The sequence below is a fragment of the Podarcis cretensis genome, assembly GCF_951804945.1.
Source record: "Podarcis cretensis genome assembly, chromosome: 2".
NCBI classification, from domain to species: Eukaryota; Metazoa; Chordata; class Lepidosauria; order Squamata; family Lacertidae; genus Podarcis; species Podarcis cretensis.
In genome coordinates, this window is record NC_137171.1 from 16,470,998 (window position 1) to 16,493,051 (window position 22,054).

At 41.0% G+C, this 22,054-nt stretch overlaps 1 protein-coding gene and 1 long non-coding RNA gene across 2 annotated transcripts in view; both read right to left on the reverse strand.

The window, feature by feature from the left end:
- The window catches only part of LOC307210122, a 369,260-nt gene that overhangs the window by 334,471 nt on the left and 12,735 nt on the right, over positions 1–22,054 (reverse strand). The gene's annotated exons all lie outside the window — the stretch shown is intronic.
- On the reverse strand, positions 18,136–21,693 carry LOC307210113 (thiol S-methyltransferase TMT1A-like). The gene is made up of 2 exons (XM_079965732.1): positions 21,154–21,693; positions 18,136–18,397 (listed from the first exon to the last, which is right to left on the reverse strand). The coding sequence occupies exons 1-2, from the start codon at positions 21,655–21,657 to the stop codon at positions 18,161–18,163; spliced, it is 741 nt and encodes a 246-aa protein (XP_079821858.1). The 5' UTR covers positions 21,658–21,693; the 3' UTR covers positions 18,136–18,160.

Here is a 22,054-nt window from a genome sequence, read left to right on the forward strand (position 1 = left end):
GCCCTCAACGTCCGAACAACTTTTTTTTTGAAAAAATCCCTAAGCCGCGCGGTCAGAATTTCAGCAAAAATCTGACGTTCTGCAATTCACTCAAAAATGGTGCCAATATGTTGCAATCGATCCGCTGAAAGGTTTTTCGGGGGAAACAGATGGGTTTTTATCATTGAAAGAGAATTCGCCCTCAAAGTCCGAACAACTTTTTTTTGAAAAAAGTCCCTAAGCCGCGCGGTCAAAATTTCAGCAAAAATCTGCCTTTTTGCAATTCCTTCAAAAATGGTGCCAAAGTGTTGCAAATGCTACCCTGAAAGGCTTTTCGGTGGAAACAGATGGGTTTTTGTTATCAGAAACAGAATTAGCCCTCAACGTCCGAATAACTTTTTTTTGAAAAAATCCCTAAGCCGCGCGGTCACCATTTCAGCAAAAATCTGACGTTCTTCAATTCACTCAAAAATGGTGCCAATCTGTTGCAAACGATCCCCTGAAAGGGTTTTCAGGGGAAACACATGGGTTTTTATTATCGGAAACAGAATTAGCCCTCAGCGTCCGAACAACTTTTTTTTGAAAAAAATCTCTAAGCCGCGCGGTCAGAATTTCAGCAAAAATCTGACGTTCTGCAATTCACTCAAAAATGCTGCCAATTTGTTGCAAATGACCCCCTGAAAGGTTTTTCGGGGGAAACAGATGGGTTTTTATCATTGAAAGAGAATTAGCCCTCAATGTCCGAACAACTTTTTTTTGAAAAAATCCCTAAGCCGCGCGGTCAGAATTTTAGCAATAATTTGACGTTCTGCAATTCACTCAAAAATGGTGCCAATCTGTTGCAAACGATCCCCTGAAAGGGTTTTCGGGGGAAACACATGGGTTTTTATTATCGGAAACAGAATTAGCCATCAAAGTCCGAACAACTTTATTTTGAAAAAATCCCTAAGCCGCGCGGTCTCAATTTCAGACAAAATCTAACGTTCTGCAATTCACTCAAAAATGGTGCCAATCTGTTGCAAACGATCCCCTGAAAGGGTTTTCATCATTGAAACAGAATTAGCCTCAGCGTCCAAACAACTTTTTTTTGAAAAAATCCCTAAGCCGCTCGGTCAGAATTTCAGCAAAAATCTGACGTTCTGCAATTCACACATAAATGGTGCCAATCTGTTGCAATCGATCCGCTGAAAGGTTTTTCGGGGGAAACAGATGGGTTTTTATCATTGAAAGACAATTAGCCCTCAAAGTCCGAACAACTTTTTTTTGAAAAAATCCCTAAGCCGCGCGGTTAGAATTTCAGCAAAAATCTGCCGTTCTGCAATTCCTTCAAAAATGATGCCAAACTGTTGCAAATGCTACCCTGAAAGGCTTTTCGGAGGAAACAGATGGGTTTTTGTTATCAGAAACAGAATTAGCCCTCAACGTCCGAACAACTTTTTTTTGAAAAAATCCCTAAGCCGCGCGGTCAGAATTTCACCAAAAATCTGACGTTCTGGAATTCACTCAAAAATGGTGCCAATCTGTTGCAAACGATCCCCTGAAAGGGTTTTCGGGGGAAACAGATGGGTTTTTATCATTGAAAGAGAATTAGCCCTCAATATCCGAACAACTTTTTTTTGAAAAAATCCCTAAGCCGCGTGGTCACAATTTCAGCAAAAATCTGACGTTCTGCACTTCACTCAAAAATGGTGCCAAACTGTTGCAAATGCAATCCTGAAAGGCTTTCCGGTGGAAACAGATGGGTTTTTGTTATCAGAAACAGAATTAGCCCTCAACGTCCGAACAACTTTCTTTTTGAAAAAAGCCCTAAGCCGCGCGGTCAGAATTTCAGCAAAAATCTAACGTTCTGCAATTCACTCAAAAATGGTGCCAATCTGTTGCAAACGATCCCCTGAAAGGTTTTTCGGGGGAAACAGATGGGTTTTTATCATTGAAAGAGAATTAGCCCTCAATGTCCGAACACCTTTTTTTGACAAAATCTCTAAGCCGCGCGGTCTCAATTTCAGCAAAAATCTGATTTTCTGCCATTCATTCAAAAATGGTGCCAAACTGTTGCAAACGATCCCCTGAAAGGCTTTTCGTTGGAAACAGATGGGCTTTTGTTATTGGAAACAGAATTAGCCCTCAATGTCCGAACAACTTTTTTTAAAAAAAATTCCTAAGCCGCTCAGTCAGAATTTCAGCAAATATCTGCTGTTCTGCAATTCCTTCAAAAATGGTGCCAAACTGTTGCAAATGCTCCCCTGAAAGGTTTTTCAGTGGAATCACATGGGTTTTTATTATCGGAAAGAGAATTAGCCCTCAGCGTCCGAACAACTTTTTTCTGAAAAAAATCCCGAAGCCGCGCGGTCACATTTTCAGCAAAAATGTGACGTTCTGCAATTCACTCAAAAATGGTGCCAATCTGTTGCAAACGCTCCCTTGAAAGGTTTTTTGGTGGAAACAGATGGGTTTTTGTTATCAGAAACAGTATTAGCCCTTAACGTCAAAACAACTTTTTTTAAAAAAAATCCCTAAGCCGCGCGGTCAGAATTTCAGCAAAAATCTAACGTTCTGCAATTCACTCAAAAATGGTGCCAATCTGTTACAAACGATCCCCTGAACGGTTTTTCGGGGGAAACAGATGGGTTTTTATCATTGAAAGAGAATTAGCCCTCAATGTCCGAACACCTTTTTTTGAAAAAATGTCTAAGCCGCGCGGTCACGATTTCAGCAAATATCTGCCGTTCTGCAATTCATTCAAAAATGGTGCCAAACTGTTGCAAACGCTCCCCTGAAAGGTTTTTCGGTGGAAACACATGGGTTTTTTTTATCGGAAACAGAATTAGCCCTCAGCGTCCGAACAACTTTCTTTTGAAAAAGTCTCTAAGCCGCGCGGTCTCAATTTCAGCAAAAATCTGACGTTCTGCAATTCACTCAAAAATGCTGCCAAACCGTTGCAAAGGTTCCCCTGAAAGTTTTTTTGGTGGAAACAGATGGGTTTTTATCATCGGAAAAAGAATTAGCCCTTTAGGTCTGAACATGCAGAACAACATTTTTTTGAAAAAATCCTTAAGCCGCGCGGTCATAATTTCAGCAACAATCTGACGTTATGCAATTCAATGAAAAATGGCGCCAAACTGTTGCAAAGGATCCCCTGAAAGCTTTTTCGGTGGAAACAGATGGGTTTTTATCATCGGAAACAGAATTAGCCGTCGACGTCAGAGCAACTTTTTAAAAGAAAAATCCCTAAGCTGAGCGGTCACAATTTCAGCAAAAATCTGACGTTCTGCAATTCACTCAAAAATGGTCCCAAACTGTTGCAAAGGATCCCTTGAAAGCTTTTCGGTGCAAACCGATGGGTTTTTATCATCCGAAAAAGAAGTAGCCCTCGACGTTTGAACTTGTGGAAAAACTTTTTTTTTATAAAAATCCCAAAGCCGCGCGGTCATAATTTCAGGAAAAATCTGACGTTCTGCAATTCACTCAAAAATGGTGCGAAACTGTTGCACATAATCTCCTGAAAGCTTTTTCGGTGGAAATAGATGGGTTTTTATCATCGGAAACAGAGTAACCCTTGTCAGAGCAACTTTTTAAAAGAAAAGTGCCTAAGCCGCGCGGTCACAATTTCAGCAAAAATCTGACGTTCTGCAATTCACTCAAAAATGGTGCCAAACTGTTGCAAAAGATCCCCTGAAAGCTTTTCGGTGGAAACCGATGGGTTTTTGTCATCAGAAACAGAATTAGCCCTCGACGTCAGAGCAACATTTTTTGAAAAAATCCCTAAGCCGCGCGGTCACAATTTCAGCAAAAATCTGACGTTCTGCAATTCACTCAAAAATGCTGCCAAACCGTTGCAAAGGTTCCCCTGAAAGTTTTTTGGGTGGAAACAGATGAGTTTTTATCATCGGAAAAAGAATTAGCCCTTTAGGTCTGAACATGCAGAACAACATTTTTTTGAAAAAATCCTTAAGCCGCGCGGTCATAATTTCAGCAACAATCTGACGTTATGCAATTCAATGAAAAATGATGCCAATCTGTTGCAAACGATTCCCTGAAAGGTTTTTCGGTGGAAACAGATGGGTTTTTATCATCGGAAACAGAATTAGCCGTCAACGTCAGAGCAACTTTTTAAAAGAAAAATCCCTAAGCTGAGCGGTCACAATTTCAGCAAAAATCTGACGTTCTGAAATTCACTCAAAAATGGTCCCAAACTGTTGCAAAGGTTCCCTGAAAGGTTTTTTGGTGGAAACAGTTGGGTTTTTATCATCGGAAAAAGAATTAGCCCTCGTCGTCAGAGCAACTTTTTTAAAGAAAAGTCCCTAAGCTGCGCGGTCAGAATTTCAGCAAAAATCTGACGTTCTGCAATTCACTCAAAAATGGTGCCAAACTGTTGCAAAGGATCCCTTGAAAGCTTTTCGGTGCAAACCGATGGGTTTTTATCATCCGAAAAAGAAGTAGCCCTCGACGTTTGAACTTGTGGAAAAACTTTTTTTTTATAAAAATCCCAAAGCCGCGTGGTCATAATTTCAGGAAAAATCTGACGTTCTGCAATTCACTCAAAAATGGTGCGAAACTGTTGCACATAATCTCCTGAAAGCTTTTTCGGTGGAAATAGATGGGTTTTTATCATCGGAAACAGAATAACCCTTGTCAGAGCAACTTTTTAAAAGAAAAGTCCCTAAGCCGCGCGGTCACAATTTCAGCAAAAATCTGACGTTCTGCAATTCACTCAAAAATGGTGCCAAACTGTTGCAAAAGATCCCCTGAAAGCTTTTCGGTGGAAACCGATGGGTTTTTGTCATCAGAAACAGAATTAGCCCTCGACGTCAGAGCAACATTTTTTGAAAAAATCCCTAAGCCGCGCGGTCACAATTTCAGCAAAAATCTGACGTTTTGCAATTCACTCAAAAATGGTGCCAAACAGTTGGAAAGGATCTTCTGAAAGGTTTTTCGGTGATAACCGATGGGTTTTTATCATTCGAAAAAGAATTAGCACTCGACGTCTGAACTTGCGGAAAAACTTTTTTTTGAAAAAATCCCTAAGCCGCGCGGTCACAATTTCAGCAAAAATCTGGTGTTCTGCAATTCACTCAAAAATGGTGCCAAACTGTTGCAAAGGTTCCCCTGAAAGTTTTTTTGGTGAAAACAGATGGGTTTTTATCATCGGAAAAAGAATTAGCCCTTTAGGTCTGAACATGCAGAACAACATTTTTTTGAAAAAATCCTTAAGCCACGCGGTCATAATTTCAGCAACAATCTGACGTTATGCAATTCAATGAAAAATGGCGCCAAACTGTTGCAAAGGATCCCCTGAAAGGTTTTTCGGTGGAAACAGATGGGTTTTTATCATCGGAAACAGAATTAGCCGTCGACGTCAGAGCAACTTTTTAAAAGAAAAATCCCTAAGCTGAGCGGTCACAATTTCAGCAAAAATCTGACGTTCTGAAATTCACTCAAAAATGGTCCCAAACTGTTGCAAAGGTTCCCTGAAAGGTTTTTTGGTGGAAACAGTTGGGTTTTTATCATCGGAAAAAGAATTAGCCCTCAACGTCTGAACTTGTGGAAAAACTTTTTTTTTATAAAAATCCCAAAGCCGCGCGGTCATAATTTCAGGAAAAATCTGACGTTCTGCAATTCACTCAAAAATGGTGCGAAACAGTTGGAAAGGATCTTCTGAAAGGTTTTTCGGTGATACCCGATGGGTTTTTATCATTCGAAAAAGAATTAGCACTCGACGTCTGAACTTGCGGAAAAACTTTTTTTTGAAAAAATCCCTAAGCCACGCGGTCACAATTTCAACAAAAATCTGACGTTCTGCAATTCACTCAAAAATGGTTCCAAACTGTTGCAAAGGATCCCCTGAATGGTTTTTTGGTGGAAACAGATGGGTTTTTATCATCGGAAACAGAATTAGCCCTTTACGTCTGAACATGCAGAACAACATTTTTTTGAAAAAATCCTTAAGCCGCGAGGTCATAATTTCAGCAACAATCTGACGTTCTGCAATTCAATGAAAAATGGTGCCAAAGTGTTGCAAACGATCTCCTAAAAGCTTTTTTGGTAGAAACAGATGGGTTTTTATCATAGGAAACAGAATTAGCCCTCGACATCTGAGCAAGTTTTTTTGAAAAAATCCCAAAGCCGCGCGGTCATAATTTCAGGAAAAATCTGACATTCTGCAATTCACTCAAAAATGGTGCGAAACAGTTGGAAAGGATCTTCTGAAAGGTTTTTCGGTGATAACCGATGGGTTTTTATCATTCGAAAAAGAATTAGCACTCGACGTCTGAACTTGCGGAAAAACTTTTTTTTGAAAAAATCCCTAAGCCACGCGGTCACAATTTCAACAAAAATCTGACGTTCTGCAATTCACTCAAAAATGGTTCCAAACTGTTGCAATCGATCCGCTGAAAGGTTTTTCGGGGGAAACAGATGGGTTTTTATCATTGAAAGAGAATTAGCCCTCAATGTCCGCACAACTTTTTTTTGAAAAAATCCCTAAGCCGTGTGGTCAGAATTTCAGCAAAAATCTGACGTTCTGCAATTCACTCAAAAATGGTGCCAATCTTTTGCAATCGATCCGCTGAAAGGTTTTTCGGGGGAAACAGATGGGTTTTTATCATTGAAAGACAATTAGCCCTCAAAGTCCGAACAACTTTTTTTTGAAAAAATCCCTAAGCCGCGCGGTCAGAATTTCAGCAAAAATCTGCCGTTCTGTAATTCCTTCAAAAATGGTGCCAAACTGTTGCAAATGCTACCCTGAAAGGCTTTTCGGTGGAAACAGATGGGTTTATGTTATCAGAAACAGAATTAGCCCTCAACGTCCGAATAACTTTTTTTTGAAAAAATCCCTAAGCCGCGCGGTCACAATTTCAGCAAAAATCTGCCGTTCTGTAATTCCTTCAAAAATGGTGCCAAACTGTTGCAAATGCTACCCTGAAAGGCTTTTCGGTGGAAACAGATGGGTTTTTGTTATCAGAAACAGAATTAGCCCTCAACGTCCCAATAACTTTTTTTTGAAAAAATCCCTAAGCCGCGCGGTCACAATTTCAGCAAAAATCTGCCGTTCTGTAATTCCTTCAAAAATGGTGCGAATCTGTTGCAAATGCTACCCTGAAAGGCTTTTCGGTGGAAACAGATGGGTTTCTGTTATCAGAAACAGAATTAGCCCTCAACGTCCGAATAACTTTTTTTTGAAAAAATCCCTAAGCCGCGCGGTTGGAATTTCACCAAAAATCTGTCGTTCTGCAATTCATTCAAAAATGGTGCCAAACTGTTGCAAATGCACCCCTGAAAGTTTTTTCAGTGGAAACACATGGGTTTTTATTATCGGAAACAGAATTAGCCCTCAATGTCCGAACAACTTTTTTTTGAAAAAAATCCCTAAGTCGCGCGGTCAGAATTTCAGCAAAAATCTGACGTTCTGCAATTAAATCTGCCGTTCTGCAATTCCTTCAAAAATGGTGCCAAACTGTTGCAAATGCTACCCAGAAAGGCTTTTCGGTGGAAACAGATGGGTTTTTGTTATCAGAAACAGAATTAGCCCTCAACGTCCGAATAACTTTTTTTTGAAAAATTCCCTAAGCCGCGAGGTCACCATTTCAGCAAAAATCTGACGTTCTGCAATTCACTCAAAAATGGTGCCAATCTGTGGCAAACGATCCCCTCAAAGGGTTTTCGGGGGAAACACTTGGGTTTTTATTATCGGAAACAGAATTAGCCCTCAGCGTCCGAACAACTTTTTTTTGAAAAAAATCCCTAAGTCGCGCGGTCACAATTTCAGCAAAAATCTGACGTTCTGCAATTCACTATAAAATGGTGCCAATTTGTTGCAAACGACCCCCTGAAAGGTTTTTCGGGGGAAACAGATGGGTTTTTATCATTGAAAGACAATTAGCCGTCAAAGTCCGAACAACTTTTTTTTGAAAAAATCCCTAAGCCGCGCGGTCAGAATTTCAGCAAAAATCTGACGTTCTGCAATTCCTTCAAAAATGGTGCCAAACTGTTGCAAATGCTCCCCTGAAATTTTTTCAGTGGAAACACATGGGTTTTTATTATCGGAAACAGAATTTGCCCTCAACGTCCGAACAACTTTTTTTTGAAAAAATCCCTAAGCCGCGCGGTCAGAATTTCAGCAAAAATCTGACGTTCTGCAATTCACTCAAAAATGGTGCCAATATGTTGCAATCAATCCGCTGAAAGGTTTTTCGGGGGAAACAGATGGGTTTTTATCATTGAAAGAGAATTCGCCCTCAAAGTCCGAACAACTTTTTTTTGAAAAAAGTCCCTAAGCCGCGCGGTCAAAATTTCAGCAAAAATCTGCCTTTTTGCAATTCCTTCAAAAATGGTGCCAAAGTGTTGCAAATGCTACCCTGAAAGGCTTTTCGGTGGAAACAGATGGGTTTTTGTTATCAGAAACAGAATTAGCCCTCAACGTCCGAATAACTTTTTTTTGAAAAAATCCCTAAGCCGCGCGGTCACCATTTCAGCAAAAATCTGACGTTCTTCAATTCACTCAAAAATGGTGCCAATCTGTTGCAAACGATCCCCTGAAAGGGTTTTCGGGGGAAACACATGGGTTTTTATTATCGGAAACAGAATTAGCCCTCAGCGTCCGAACAACTTTTTTTTGAAAAAAATCCCTAAGCCGCGCGGTCAGAATTTCAGCAAAAATCTGACGTTCTGCAATTCACTCAAAAATGCTGCCAATTTGTTGCAAATGACCCCCTGAAAGGTTTTTCGGGGGAAACAGATGGGTTTTTATCATTGAAAGAGAATTAGCCCTCAATGTCCGAACAACTTTTTTTTAAAAAAATCCCTAAGCCGCGCGGTCAGAATTTTAGCAATAATTTGACGTTCTGCAATTCACTCAAAAATGGTGCCAATCTGTTGCAAACGATCCCCTGAAAGGGTTTTCGGGGGAAACACATGGGTTTTTATTATCGGAAACAGAATTAGCCATCAAAGTCCGAACAACTTTTTTTTGAAAAAATCCCTAAGCCGCGCGGTCTCAATTTCAGACAAAATCTAACGTTCTGCAATTCACTCAAAAATGGTGCCAATCTGTTGCAAACGATCCCCTGAAAGGGTTTTCATCATTGAAACAGAATTAGCCTCAGCGTCCAAACAACTTTTTTTTGAAAAAATCCCTAAGCCGCTCGGTCAGAATTTCAGCAAAAATCTGACGTTCTGCAATTCACACATAAATGGTGCCAATCTGTTGCAATCGATCCGCTGAAAGGTTTTTCGGGGGAAACAGATGGGTTTTTATCATTGAAAGACAATTAGCCCTCAAAGTCCGAACAACTTTTTTTTGAAAAAATCCCTAAGCCGCGCGGTTAGAATTTCAGCAAAAATCTGCCGTTCTGCAATTCCTTCAAAAATGATGCCAAACTGTTGCAAATGCTACCCTGAAAGGCTTTTCGGAGGAAACAGATGGGTTTTTGTTATCAGAAACAGAATTAGCCCTCAACGTCCGAACAACTTTTTTTTGAAAAAATCCCTAAGCCGCGCGGTCAGAATTTCACCAAAAATCTGACGTTCTGGAATTCACTCAAAAATGGTGCCAATCTGTTGCAAACGATCCCCTGAAAGGGTTTTCGGGGGAAACAGATGGGTTTTTATCATTGAAAGAGAATTAGCCCTCAATATCCGAACAACTTTTTTTTGAAAAAATCCCTAAGCCGCGTGGTCACAATTTCAGCAAAAATCTGACGTTCTGCACTTCACTCAAAAATGGTGCCAAACTGTTGCAAATGCAATCCTGAAAGGCTTTCCGGTGGAAACAGATGGGTTTTTGTTATCGGAAACAGAATTAGCCCTCAGCGTCCGAACAACTTTCTTTTTGAAAAAAGCCCTAAGCCGTGCGGTCAGAATTTCAGCAAAAATCTAACGTTCTGCAATTCACTCAAAAATGGTGCCAATCTGTTGCAAACGATCCCCTGAAAGGTTTTTCGGGGGAAACAGATGGGTTTTTATCATTGAAAGAGAATTAGCCCTCAATGTCCGAACACCTTTTTTTGACAAAATCTCTAAGCCGCGCGGTCTCAATTTCAGCAAAAATCTGATTTTCTGCCATTCATTCAAAAATGGTGCCAAACTGTTGCAAACGATCCCCTGAAAGGCTTTTCGTTGGAAACAGATGGGTTTTTGTTATTGGAAACAGAATTAGCCCTCAATGTCCGAACAACTTTTTTTAAAAAAAATTCCTAAGCCGCTCAGTCAGAATTTCAGCAAATATCTGCTGTTCTGCAATTCCTTCAAAAATGGTGCCAAACTGTTGCAAATGCTCCCCTGAAAGTTTTTTCAGTGGAATCACATGGGTTTTTATTATCGGAAAGAGAATTAGCCCTCAGCGTCCGAACAACTTTTTTCTGAAAAAAATCCCGAAGCCGCGCGGTCACATTTTCAGCAAAAATGTGACGTTCTGCAATTCACTCAAAAATGGTGCCAATCTGTTGCAAACGCTCCCTTGAAAGGTTTTTTGGTGGAAACAGATGGGTTTTTGTTATCAGAAACAGTATTAGCCCTTAACGTCAAAACAACTTTTTTTAAAAAAAATCCCTAAGCCGCGCGGTCAGAATTTCAGCAAAAATCTAACGTTCTGCAATTCACTCAAAAATGGTGCCAATCTGTTACAAACGATCCCCTGAACGGTTTTTCGGGGGAAACAGATGGGTTTTTATCATTGAAAGAGAATTAGCCCTCAATGTCCGAACACCTTTTTTTGAAAAAATGTCTAAGCCGCGCGGTCACGATTTCAGCAAATATCTGCCGTTCTGCAATTCATTCAAAAATGGTGCCAAACTGTTGCAAACGCTCCCCTGAAAGGTTTTTCGGTGGAAACACATGGGTTTTTGTTATCGGAAACAGAATTAGCCCTCAGCGTCCGAACAACTTTCTTTTGAAAAAGTCTCTAAGCCGCGCGGTCTCAATTTCAGCAAAAATCTGACGTTCTGCAATTCACTCAAAAATGCTGCCAAACCGTTGCAAAGGTTCCCCTGAAAGTTTTTTTGGTGGAAACAGATGGGTTTTTATCATCGGAAAAAGAATTAGCCCTTTAGGTCTGAACATGCAGAACAACATTTTTTTGAAAAAATCCTTAAGCCGCGCGGTCATAATTTCAGCAACAATCTGACGTTATGCAATTCAATGAAAAATGGTGCCAATCTGTTGCAAACGATTCCCTGAAAGGTTTTTCGGTGGAAACAGATGGGTTTTTATCATCGGAAACAGAATTAGCCGTCGACGTCAGAGCAACTTTTTAAAAGAAAAATCCCTAAGCTGAGCGGTCACAATTTCAGCAAAAATCTGACGTTCTGAAATTCACTCAAAAATGGTCCCAAACTGTTGCAAAGGTTCCCTGAAAGGTTTTTTGGTGGAAACAGTTGGGTTTTTATCATCGGAAAAAGAATTAGCCCTCGTCGTCAGAGCAACTTTTTTAAAGAAAAGTCCCTAAGCTGCGTGGTCATAATTTCAGGAAAAATCTGACGTTCTGCAATTCACTCAAAAATGGTGCGAAACTGTTGCACATAATCTCCTGAAAGCTTTTTCGGTGGAAATAGATGGGTTTTTATCATCGGAAACAGAATAACCCTTGTCAGAGCAACTTTTTAAAAGAAAAGTCCCTAAGCCGCGCGGTCACAATTTCAGCAAAAATCTGACGTTCTGCAATTCACTCAAAAATGGTGCCAAACTGTTGCAAAAGATCCCCTGAAAGCTTTTCGGTGGAAACCGATGGGTTTTTGTCATCAGAAACAGAATTAGCCCTCGACGTCAGAGCAACATTTTTTGAAAAAATCCCTAAGCCGCGCGGTCACAATTTCAGCAAAAATCTGACGTTTTGCAATTCACTCAAAAATGGTGCCAAACAGTTGGAAAGGATCTTCTGAAAGGTTTTTCGGTGATAACCGATGGGTTTTTATCATTCGAAAAAGAATTAGCACTCGACGTCTGAACTTGCGGAAAAACTTTTTTTTGAAAAAATCCCTAAGCCGCGCGGTCACAATTTCAGCAAAAATCTGGTGTTCTGCAATTCACTCAAAAATGGTGCCAAACTGTTGCAAAGGTTCCCCTGAAAGTTTTTTTGGTGAAAACAGATGGGTTTTTATCATCGGAAAAAGAATTAGCCCTTTAGGTCTGAACATGCAGAACAACTTTTTTTTGAAAAAATCCTTAAGCCGCGCGGTCACAATTTCAGCAACAATCTGACGTTATGCAATTCAATGAAAAATGGCGCCAAACTGTTGCAAAGGATCCCCTGAAAGGTTTTTCGGTGGAAACAGATGGGTTTTTATCATCGGAAACAGAATTAGCCGTCGACGTCAGAGCAACTTTTTAAAAGAAAAATCCCTAAGCTGAGCGGTCACAATTTCAGCAAAAATCTGACGTTCTGAAATTCACTCAAAAATGGTCCCAAACTGTTGCAAAGGTTCCCTGAAAGGTTTTTTGGTGGAAACAGTTGGGTTTTTATCATCGGAAAAAGAATTAGCCCTCAACGTCTGAACTTGTGGAAAAACTTTTTTTTTATAAAAATCCCAAAGCCGCGCGGTCATAATTTCAGGAAAAATCTGACGTTCTGCAATTCACTCAAAAATGGTGCGAAACAGTTGGAAAGGATCTTCTGAAAGGTTTTTCGGTGATACCCGATGGGTTTTTATCATTCGAAAAAGAATTAGCACTCGACGTCTGAACTTGCGGAAAAACTTTTTTTTGAAAAAATCCCTAAGCCACGCGGTCACAATTTCAACAAAAATCTGACGTTCTGCAATTCACTCAAAAATGGTTCCAAACTGTTGCAAAGGATCCCCTGAATGGTTTTTTGGTGGAAACAGATGGGTTTTTATCATCGGAAACAGAATTAGCCCTTTACGTCTGAACATGCAGAACAACATTTTTTTGAAAAAATCCTTAAGCCGCGAGGTCATAATTTCAGCAACAATCTGACGTTCTGCAATTCAATGAAAAATGGTGCCAAAGTGTTGCAAACGATCTCCTAAAAGCTTTTTTGGTAGAAACAGATGGGTTTTTATCATAGGAAACAGAATTAGCCCTCGACATCTGAGCAAGTTTTTTTGAAAAAATCCCAAAGCCGCGCGGTCATAATTTCAGGAAAAATCTGACATTCTGCAATTCACTCAAAAATGGTGCGAAACAGTTGGAAAGGATCTTCTGAAAGGTTTTTCGGTGATAACCGATGGGTTTTTATCATTCGAAAAAGAATTAGCACTCGACGTCTGAACTTGCGGAAAAACTTTTTTTTGAAAAAATCCCTAAGCCACGCGGTCACAATTTCAACAAAAATCTGACGTTCTGCAATTCACTCAAAAATGGTTCCAAACTGTTGCAAAGGATCCCCTGAATGGTTTTTTGGTGGAAACAGATGGGTTTTTATCATCGGAAACAGAATTAGCCCTTTACGTCTGAACATGCAGAACAACATTTTTTTGAAAAAATTCTTAAGCCGCGAGGTCATAATTTCAGCAACAATCTGACGTTCTGCAATTCAATGAAAAATGGTGCCAAAGTGTTGCAAACGATCTCCTAAAAGCTTTTTTGGTAGAAACAGATGGGTTTTTATCATAGGAAACAGAATTAGCCCTCGACATCTGAGCAAGTTTTTTTGAAAAAATCCCTAAGCCGCGCGGTCACAATTTCAGCAAAAATCTGACGTTCTGCAATTCACTCAAAAATTTTGCCAAACTGTTGCAAAGGATCCCCTGAAAGCTTTTCGGTGGAAACCGATGGGTTTTTGTCATCAGAAACAGAATTAGCCCTCGACGTCAGAGCAACATTTTTTGAAAAAATCCCTAAGCCGCGCAGTCACAATTTCAGCAAAAATCTGATGTTCTGCAATTCACTCAAAAATGGTGCCAAAGTGTAGCAAACGATCTCCTGAAAGTTTTTTGGGTGGGAACGGAAGTGTTTCTATCATTGGGGAAAGAATTAACCCTTGACATCTGAACTTCAGAGTTTTCCAAAGAACTATTTTCCGCAGCTTATGGCGTCAAGGCCTGATTTCTTAATGATTTTTTTAAAAAAGAGATTTTCCGCAAATTAAAGCGTTGAGGCCTGATTTCTTAGCCTAGGATAAAAACCCTTCTGTTTTCACGGCCCAACCTTTCATGGGAGCATTTGCAACAGTTTGGCACCATTTTTGAGTGAATTGGATGATGTCAGAATTTTAGTGAAATTCTGACCCTGCGGGTTAACGATTTTTTTAAAAAAAGATTTTCTACAGCTTAAAGCGTTGAGGCCTGATTTCTTAGCATACGATAAAAACCCTTCTGTTGAGATGAGAATATAGGCATACAGCGATCCCTTCAGAACAACTGGGCCCTGTAGCAGGATCAGTGCTGGTGAGGCATCTAATCATAAGCCTGCATTTTTATCAAGCTTATATTTTTTTATCAAGGTTGTATCTTAAAAATGAGTTCAAATTCACAAATGATTCATGCCAGGCAGAAACTAGGCTGGCTAAGATATTGGCAGATGTCCATCCTCTTCCGCCAGAGAGGCCCTCTGGTTTATTGCGGTCATAAAAGGCTGAGCGAGGTCACCGACCTTGCATATTGCAGAGTACAATTAAGCTACAATTAAGTTGGTAAATAGTAAGAATTATTGTGCCTCCCATTAGAGACTTGAGCCACATTTTCCTAAGGGCAAGAGCTAATGGAAATAGGGAAAGAAAGTGTTTTTAAGTTTTTTCTTACTTCGAAAACGTCTTTGCTTATAAAAAATTATATATATTATGTATTAAAAATATATTGGCTTAAATGTAATTATGCAAAGGAATTAGAAGCTAAGAAATGTTAAATCCTTATGCTAGATTCTTATTTCATATAGTTGGAAGAGATCACAGGGGCCATCAGCCACCAGCCTAGCCCCCCCTTTGCCAACCAGGAAAACACCATCAGAGCACTCTAGACAGATGGTTGTCAGGTTTTTGTTTAAAGGAACCTCCAATGAAGGAGATCTTTCATTGATGATGCGTACAAAAGATCTTTGATACCTGTTTAAAATAGAATTAGCCACCATCTGTTTTAGCCATCTGCTCTATTTTAGAATTAAGGGGGCAAAGGTGATTTGGTAATTAAGGTGCCTTGTAGAGGTTAATGGCTACTTGTTTGCCAATTATAAATATGGCTTTTATTTCCCATAAAAGGGCAAAAGGAAATGGGTGTATCTTTTGTGATTGGTTCTAGCAAACAGCCAATAGGAATTTCAACCAGGCTGATTGGACAGAGGCAGCCACAGGAGGAGCAAGGGGGCTGGATTAAGGAAATATAAGTGCTGGCCAGAATGGCAGGAGGCCAGGCCAGAGCTTGGTAACCATATACCACTGTGCCTCATATTTATTTGTCTGACAAATAAATTATTATTTTAATTTCTCTATTGCTGCGTTGAATATTTCATTCCAGCTAAGCGTTAACCACAAGCAGGGTGCTACACTGGATTTACGTACTTTATAAGCTAAGCAAGCTATAGTTTAGGGCCCCACTCTCTTGGGGCCCAAAAAAATTTAAAGGAAGAAAACTTGGATGTACATTTCCAAAATGTAAGATAAAAAAAATAAAATAAAACCTACATACAGCGACAGTGTTTTGTGTTGTGTAGGCTCCTGTGAAGTAAGTACCGTAATGGGCCACACCTGCTAGGGTGCCCCCTAAAATATCACTGGTTTGCTCATTTCTATATATAGGGTGCCTACAATCTGCAATGTATAATTATTAGTAGTTTGCATCATATATTTGCACCTATTATTATTTCATCTTATGGCAAGTTTTTAGAGACTAGATTATGATTCTTTGTAAACTGTGTTTCTAAAGGAACTTTTGTTATTGCCAAGTGCCAATGTGTTTGCATTATTAAGTTTGTTATGAATAAAAAATCCTATTAAGGTATTCACTATTAATATACTTCTTCTTAATTGTATTTAACTATTAATGTACTTGTTAATTGCATTTCAGTTCAACAATTACTTTGATAAAATACATATTTTGTTATGTGCAGATGGCTTTGGATACCTGTTAGGTCTATAAATTACCATATAGCATATATTCAACACACAAAAACAGTGACAATTTGTTGTTGGCAAAGGACAGGTGGACATATAAAGGGCCCCATTACCTTTAATAGTTTAGGGCCTCTTCAAACCTAAATCTGGCCCTGGGCAGGATGTGTGGAGATTATCTGTGTTAAAGGAGCCATCAGTGCCAGAGCAGTCCGGGTTTTTTTTTTGTGGTGGTCAATGCGGGGTGTATGGGGTTGCAGTGTGTGGCATGGCGCTTAGGGGCTTGCAGTGCGGGATACATGCATAGTTGCCCCAATCTGAACTTTTTAGTTTACTACTCTAGATATCACATCTGCGCAGTTGACATGGTTCACTGAGGGGCATATTTTATATTAAAAGCAATCTCAAACAGCAGAGGAATATTTGAGGTCACTGGGAGAGTCAAAATGGCTTCAGGATTGCTCTCCTGTACTACTTCAGACAGGTGGTTTATATATTTAGATATGCGAGCATTTATGAATATTTATTCTGTATTTAAGACCTTAGAATTCTTATAACACTATCCCTAACTTTGCACTCTGCTTGCTTCTGGATCAGTTCTACCAACCACCACCTTACCTTTGGTACTGTAGCAAATTCTCACACTTCATAGTAACTGCCTGAACCTTCATCCCCAGTCCCACACCTCCTTTTTTGCAGCCCCACTTTGGCACTCCCTCCTTTTCACTTTCACCCCTCTTTCCTCCTCTATTTTTTCAAACTCCCCTTGCACCATTCTCATTCCCATGGCTCCTCAACCCTCCTGTTCTGCAGATATGTTACTGTACTCTTAAGAGGAATGGAACCTTAACAGCAAATCTGCCTGTTTGTTCAGTTAGAGAAGGCTGTGTGGAGAAGGGAGAGCCTCTCATGCCCCCTTCCTTTCCTGGCTGCTGCACAACAGCCCTGCAGTGCTGACAGTTGAGTCTTAAGTCTCCACCAGTTGCTGCCACCGCTGTCAGGGCACCCTCAGAATTGTCTGAGTTCCCTGACATAAATTACACCAGCGAGCCTGAACTGTATGAGAGACATGAAGATTTGAGGGAAGAGGGCTTTAAAAGGAGGAGAGACTGAAGTGAAGAGAGATTCCCAGCCCACGGTGGGGGAGGAGAGACAGGGCTGTGAAGAAATGTAAGAAGGGGAGACACAGGAAAGGGAGCAGACAGATTCACAGGTGTTGCAAGGGTTAAGCTCCGGCTCAGAGGAGGAGCAAAGACCAGAATCTCTGTGCACACGGATATCAGAAGACGTGGGAACGTAAGAGAAGGGTTGGGCTCTTGCCTGTTGTGTAAATAGCAATAAACAAGGACTACAAAAAGTGCCTGAGGGCACATTAGCAAACCAGATAAACTGTTGTGGGCACACTCCACATCCTGTTATACCGGCTGCAATAAAACGTTGCTTTAAGTGCAGGGAAGGGACTCCATGGGTTTCAGGAAAGGCCTCTGTTAGCACGCGTGTGCCTGCAAGCACCACACTGGCAGCACCGGAGATAGGAACCTCTCAGTCATCTTCCAAATTAAAAAGAAATTCTGTTTAAGCTAATAGAGAATGGTGTGGTGTAGTGGTTAAGAGCGGTGGACTCGTAATCTGGTGAACTGGGTTTGCTTCCCCGCTCTTCCACATGCAGCTGCTGGGTGACCTTGGGCTTGTCACACTTTTCTGAAGTCTCTCAGCCTCACTCAACTCACAGTGTTTGTTGTGGGGAACGAAGGGAAAGGAGATTGTTAGCTTGGAGACTCCTTAAGGGGAGTGAAAGGTGGGATATCAAGTCCAAACTCTTCTTCTTCTGATATCTAAATCTCCATGGGGATCAGATGCATCCAGGGAGAATAGTAATGGTAGTTCATGCATGCTCACGTGGAAGTGATTGAGGCAAGCCCAAGCTATGTGTTATAGCAACGTTCACATCTGCATGGGAGCAGCTGGATTGTGGAAAGTGAAGGTAGCTGGACAGTCTGTCAAGTGGAAATAAAAAATGGATTGGCAATAACATACATGTGTGTGCATCCAATTACAGATTGTGCAAGAGGTTCACAGGCCATAGGTGACATAGTGATGGGCTGTGCTATAATTCTTATGATTAGGTTCTACATCCCAACCCAGAGACACCTGCATGGAGATCTTGTTCAGTAATTTATTTCCAAGCTACTTTACAGCATAACCTATGATATGCGGCCTAATAGGGGGCCATATTAAAGGGGCATGTATGTGCCGTAGCTTCAGCTCTGAGAAGCCAGCTTTTTCCAGGACGTTCCAGGTTTCTCTGGTCATGTGGCACCCGTCAAACAGACGTATCCAAGTTGGATCAGAGATCTGCTGCCAGAAGAGAGTCCAACTGGAAGGACTACCTGCAACGTGTTCTAGGAAGTAGAAAGCGCCACCCTGGAGAAACAGAAATGGATACATATAAGTTACTGGTACTTTTTATTCTCCTTTGGAGTTCCTCAGATATTCCTTTGCACAATCAGCGCTGATGGTATCAGAGTGCTGTTAATTTTTCATGGCAACAGCCACTGTTCCCCTGAATTTTGTCCTGAATCTTCCCACATTCAGCTGCATTGGATGGCTTTGGGGTTCTAGTCTTATGAGAGGAACACAGACTGCTCAGTGGGTTAGAGCATGGTGCTGAGAACACCAAGGTTGCAGGTTCGATCCCTGTATGGGACAGCTGCATATTCCTGCCTTGTAGGGGGCTGGACTAGATGATTTCCAGGCTCCCTTCTAATTCTACAATTCTATGATTTCTCTGTCCGCTTTCTGCATTCTGAGAATAATATTACACATCTCCATCATTTGCCTTTTCTCACAGCTGCTACAAGCTGGGTCAACCTCTTCACCAAGCTATCTGCTATGGCTGCAAAGTCTCATCTATGGTCACTTACCACCAATTCAGATTCCTGAGGTTATAAGTTATTTTATTTTTATTTATCACCCCCAAATCACTTTACACTTGATTAGTTTGAACTTCATTCGCCATTTTAATGCCCATTTGCTCAGTCTGGAGCAGGAGTGCCAACTTGAATAAAATATTGGGGAAGGCCAGGTATGCCCCTCCGCATATAATCAACCACAAGTAGTAGTACACAGACACACTCCATTTTAATTGCAATGCCCATCACCTTTGGGGGTTCCTGGCCCCCTCAAATATTTTATTAGTGGGGTCAATGGGACCTTGGCCCCTAGAAGTTGGTTCTATGGTTTGGAGAAATCGTTTTGGAGCTTTTCACAACCACTTTTTGCCAACGTGAAAAATTGGGTATCATTGTCAAACTTGACCCCACTTCAGTCCTTGGACATGTTAATGATTAACAGGTTGAGTTTAAGGGCTCGTTTCTCAAATAACTGATTGTGCAAACTGCAAATTCAAGTATATTGTGAACTGGTATGTAAACTGTTCAAAACTCCGAAGTTTGTTTATGTTGGGTGCTTTTAGGATTATGAGCCGGGGTAACTAACCTTTTTGGCTGCAGGTTGCAGTCATGCTTAGCAAACCCTTTGAGAGCTGCATGCCAATGCTGAGAAGGTCCAAAACTCAGTATGGATCTATACAGATGTAAGAGTTGAAAAGGGGAGCTATCCCTTTTCCTGGTTCATCAAATAAATTAACTGATGACCGAGGAGAGGGCAATTTACATCCACATCAGGCCACTGGGCTTGAAGGAGAGGTTTAAATAACTTCATCCACCCTAGTACCCTGGCAAGTGTTTAACTAAGTAGACCTATTGAAATTACGGTAATCCCGGTGCCTAAGAGAGGTTCATTCATTTTCATAGGTCTACTCTGCACTTTATTTTATTTTTTGTGGCAGCTGTCCAAATTGGTGGTGTTGCAGGGAGAAAGATAATAACTGTTTGGGCTGGATCAATAAAAGTTTTTCATCAGAGAAATGTTGGAGGATATGGAGTTATGTGACTCCCAAGCCAAGGAGATAAGTAACTATACAACCTTTAGAAGACAACTGAAGTCAGCCCTGTATAGGGATTTTTTAAAAAAAGTTTTATGTTTTATTAGGTTTTTATGTATGTTGAAAGCAGCCCAGAGTGGTTGGGGCAACCAATAATACAATTGCTGCTGCTGCTGTTTAATAGGATGTCCCTATTTTCATCAAATAAATGTTGGAGGGTATGGGATCTGTCACTAGTCAGTTAACAGCTTAGCCAAGGGTGATTTTGAGTTTGCCCCCGACTTTGCCAGTTTCATTGGTAAGCAGAGATGGAAGATGTCAAGGAAATCTCAGTGGGTGAAACAGATACATTTTACTCACTATACTTCAAAAGGAAAGAGAGGCTATAATGTGTTTAAAAAGCCATTCCCAAACATGAATCATTCTATTTTTAATTTTTTTTTAAAAGGCAGGTGGGGATAGATACAAAACAAATGCAGAGAGGCTGAAATGTGAGGAGGAGGAATAATAATAATAATAATTTATTTATTTATTCATTCATTCATACATACAGGTTTCCCCAGCCACTCTGGATGGCTCCCAACAGAATATTAAAAACACGATAAAAGATCAAACATTAAAAACGTCCCTAAACAGGGCTGCCTTGAGATGTCTTCTAAAAGTTTATTTCCTTGACATCTGATGGCAGGGCATTCCACAGGGTGGGTGCCACAACCGAGAAGGCCCTCTGTCTGGTTCCCTTCACTCCTCACAGTGAGTGAACCGCCAGAAGGCCCTCGGAGCTGGATCTCAGTGTCCGGGCTGAATGACGGGAGTGGAGAGGCTGCTTCAGGTATACTGGGCGTTCCTGCCCAACCCTCTTATCAGTTTCAACATCAGAGACAAGCATGTTTAAAAATTTGCTTTGGTATTTCACAAGTGCGCAACAACGGACAAAATAATAAGAGGCATGTCTAGATCTGTCTAATGTGCTCTCAATAACACAGTGTGGGATTGTTTCTTCCTAACTGTAGTTAAGAGAGAAAAGCAAGCGAGTGATTCCAACGTTTGCAATTTATGAGAATGTAAATAGCTCAGAAGCAAATTGGTTTACGCAGAAACAATAAGGAATCCGAATCCATCTACCTACATTTGTGATTCCCCAATGGATATAGAATTAACTAAAACCTGAGAATACACATGCCCCTGCAGTTACTGAATTGTGCTTGTTCTTCCCACGGTGTGAGCTACTTACCGGTCTCAGCACCTGTAGGACTTCTTTCATAACTTGCTCGGGGCTCTTCACAGAGCATAGCACCAGCGTTGAAACCACCACATCCACCGATGCAGCTGGTACCTGGTGCAGGTCCTCAGCCGGAGCCACCAAACAGCGTTCCACCTGCACGTGTGGATTTTCAGCCAAGCTCTTGTTGAGAAACTTCTGGAAGTTGGGGTTCGGATCAGTGCATATGATTTTGCATCCCGGAGGGTAGAACTGAAAGTTGGTGCCAGATCCTGTGCCAATCTCCAGCAGTGAGAGGGCCCCCATAGGACTGGCAAAGTCCTTCAGGTTGCTGAACATTTCCTTTTTCTTGTCGGACATCTGCTTATTATAATAGGCGGACGCCACAGACATGAAGTAGGGGAACAACTTTTTGCAAAGGGGTTCCCAGATACCCAGATACCACAGTAAGTAAACAGGGAAGGCTAATATCTGGATGCATAACCTGAGCAGGACAACTAGGCATGTTGCTTCCATGTTAGCAAGAGGGCAGAAATCAGCAAAGTCAGAGGCGAAGAGAAAGTCAGTCGCAGAGTCTCGAGGGTGAGCCAAGAGTATTTAAAGACTCTGACCCCTCCTCCGAATTGGCAACAATCAAAACTCCCCAGCAACCCAATTTAACCAATTATGGCTTGGGTTATCCAAATCTGCCCAGCAACAACAGGGTGGCTTGTATCCCACAACCGCAACACATGCTCTCTGTTAGGGAGAACACGCTGTGCCAGAGCCCTTGGCAGTGACCACACTGGCTGTGAGATCTCAAAGGGTGGAGAGGAATATTGTTCATAAACTAAACACACTCACACACACACTCACCAATAAGTTTGTGTAATCTTGCCCCTGTCAGAGGGAATTTAAAAACTGTATTTGCTGT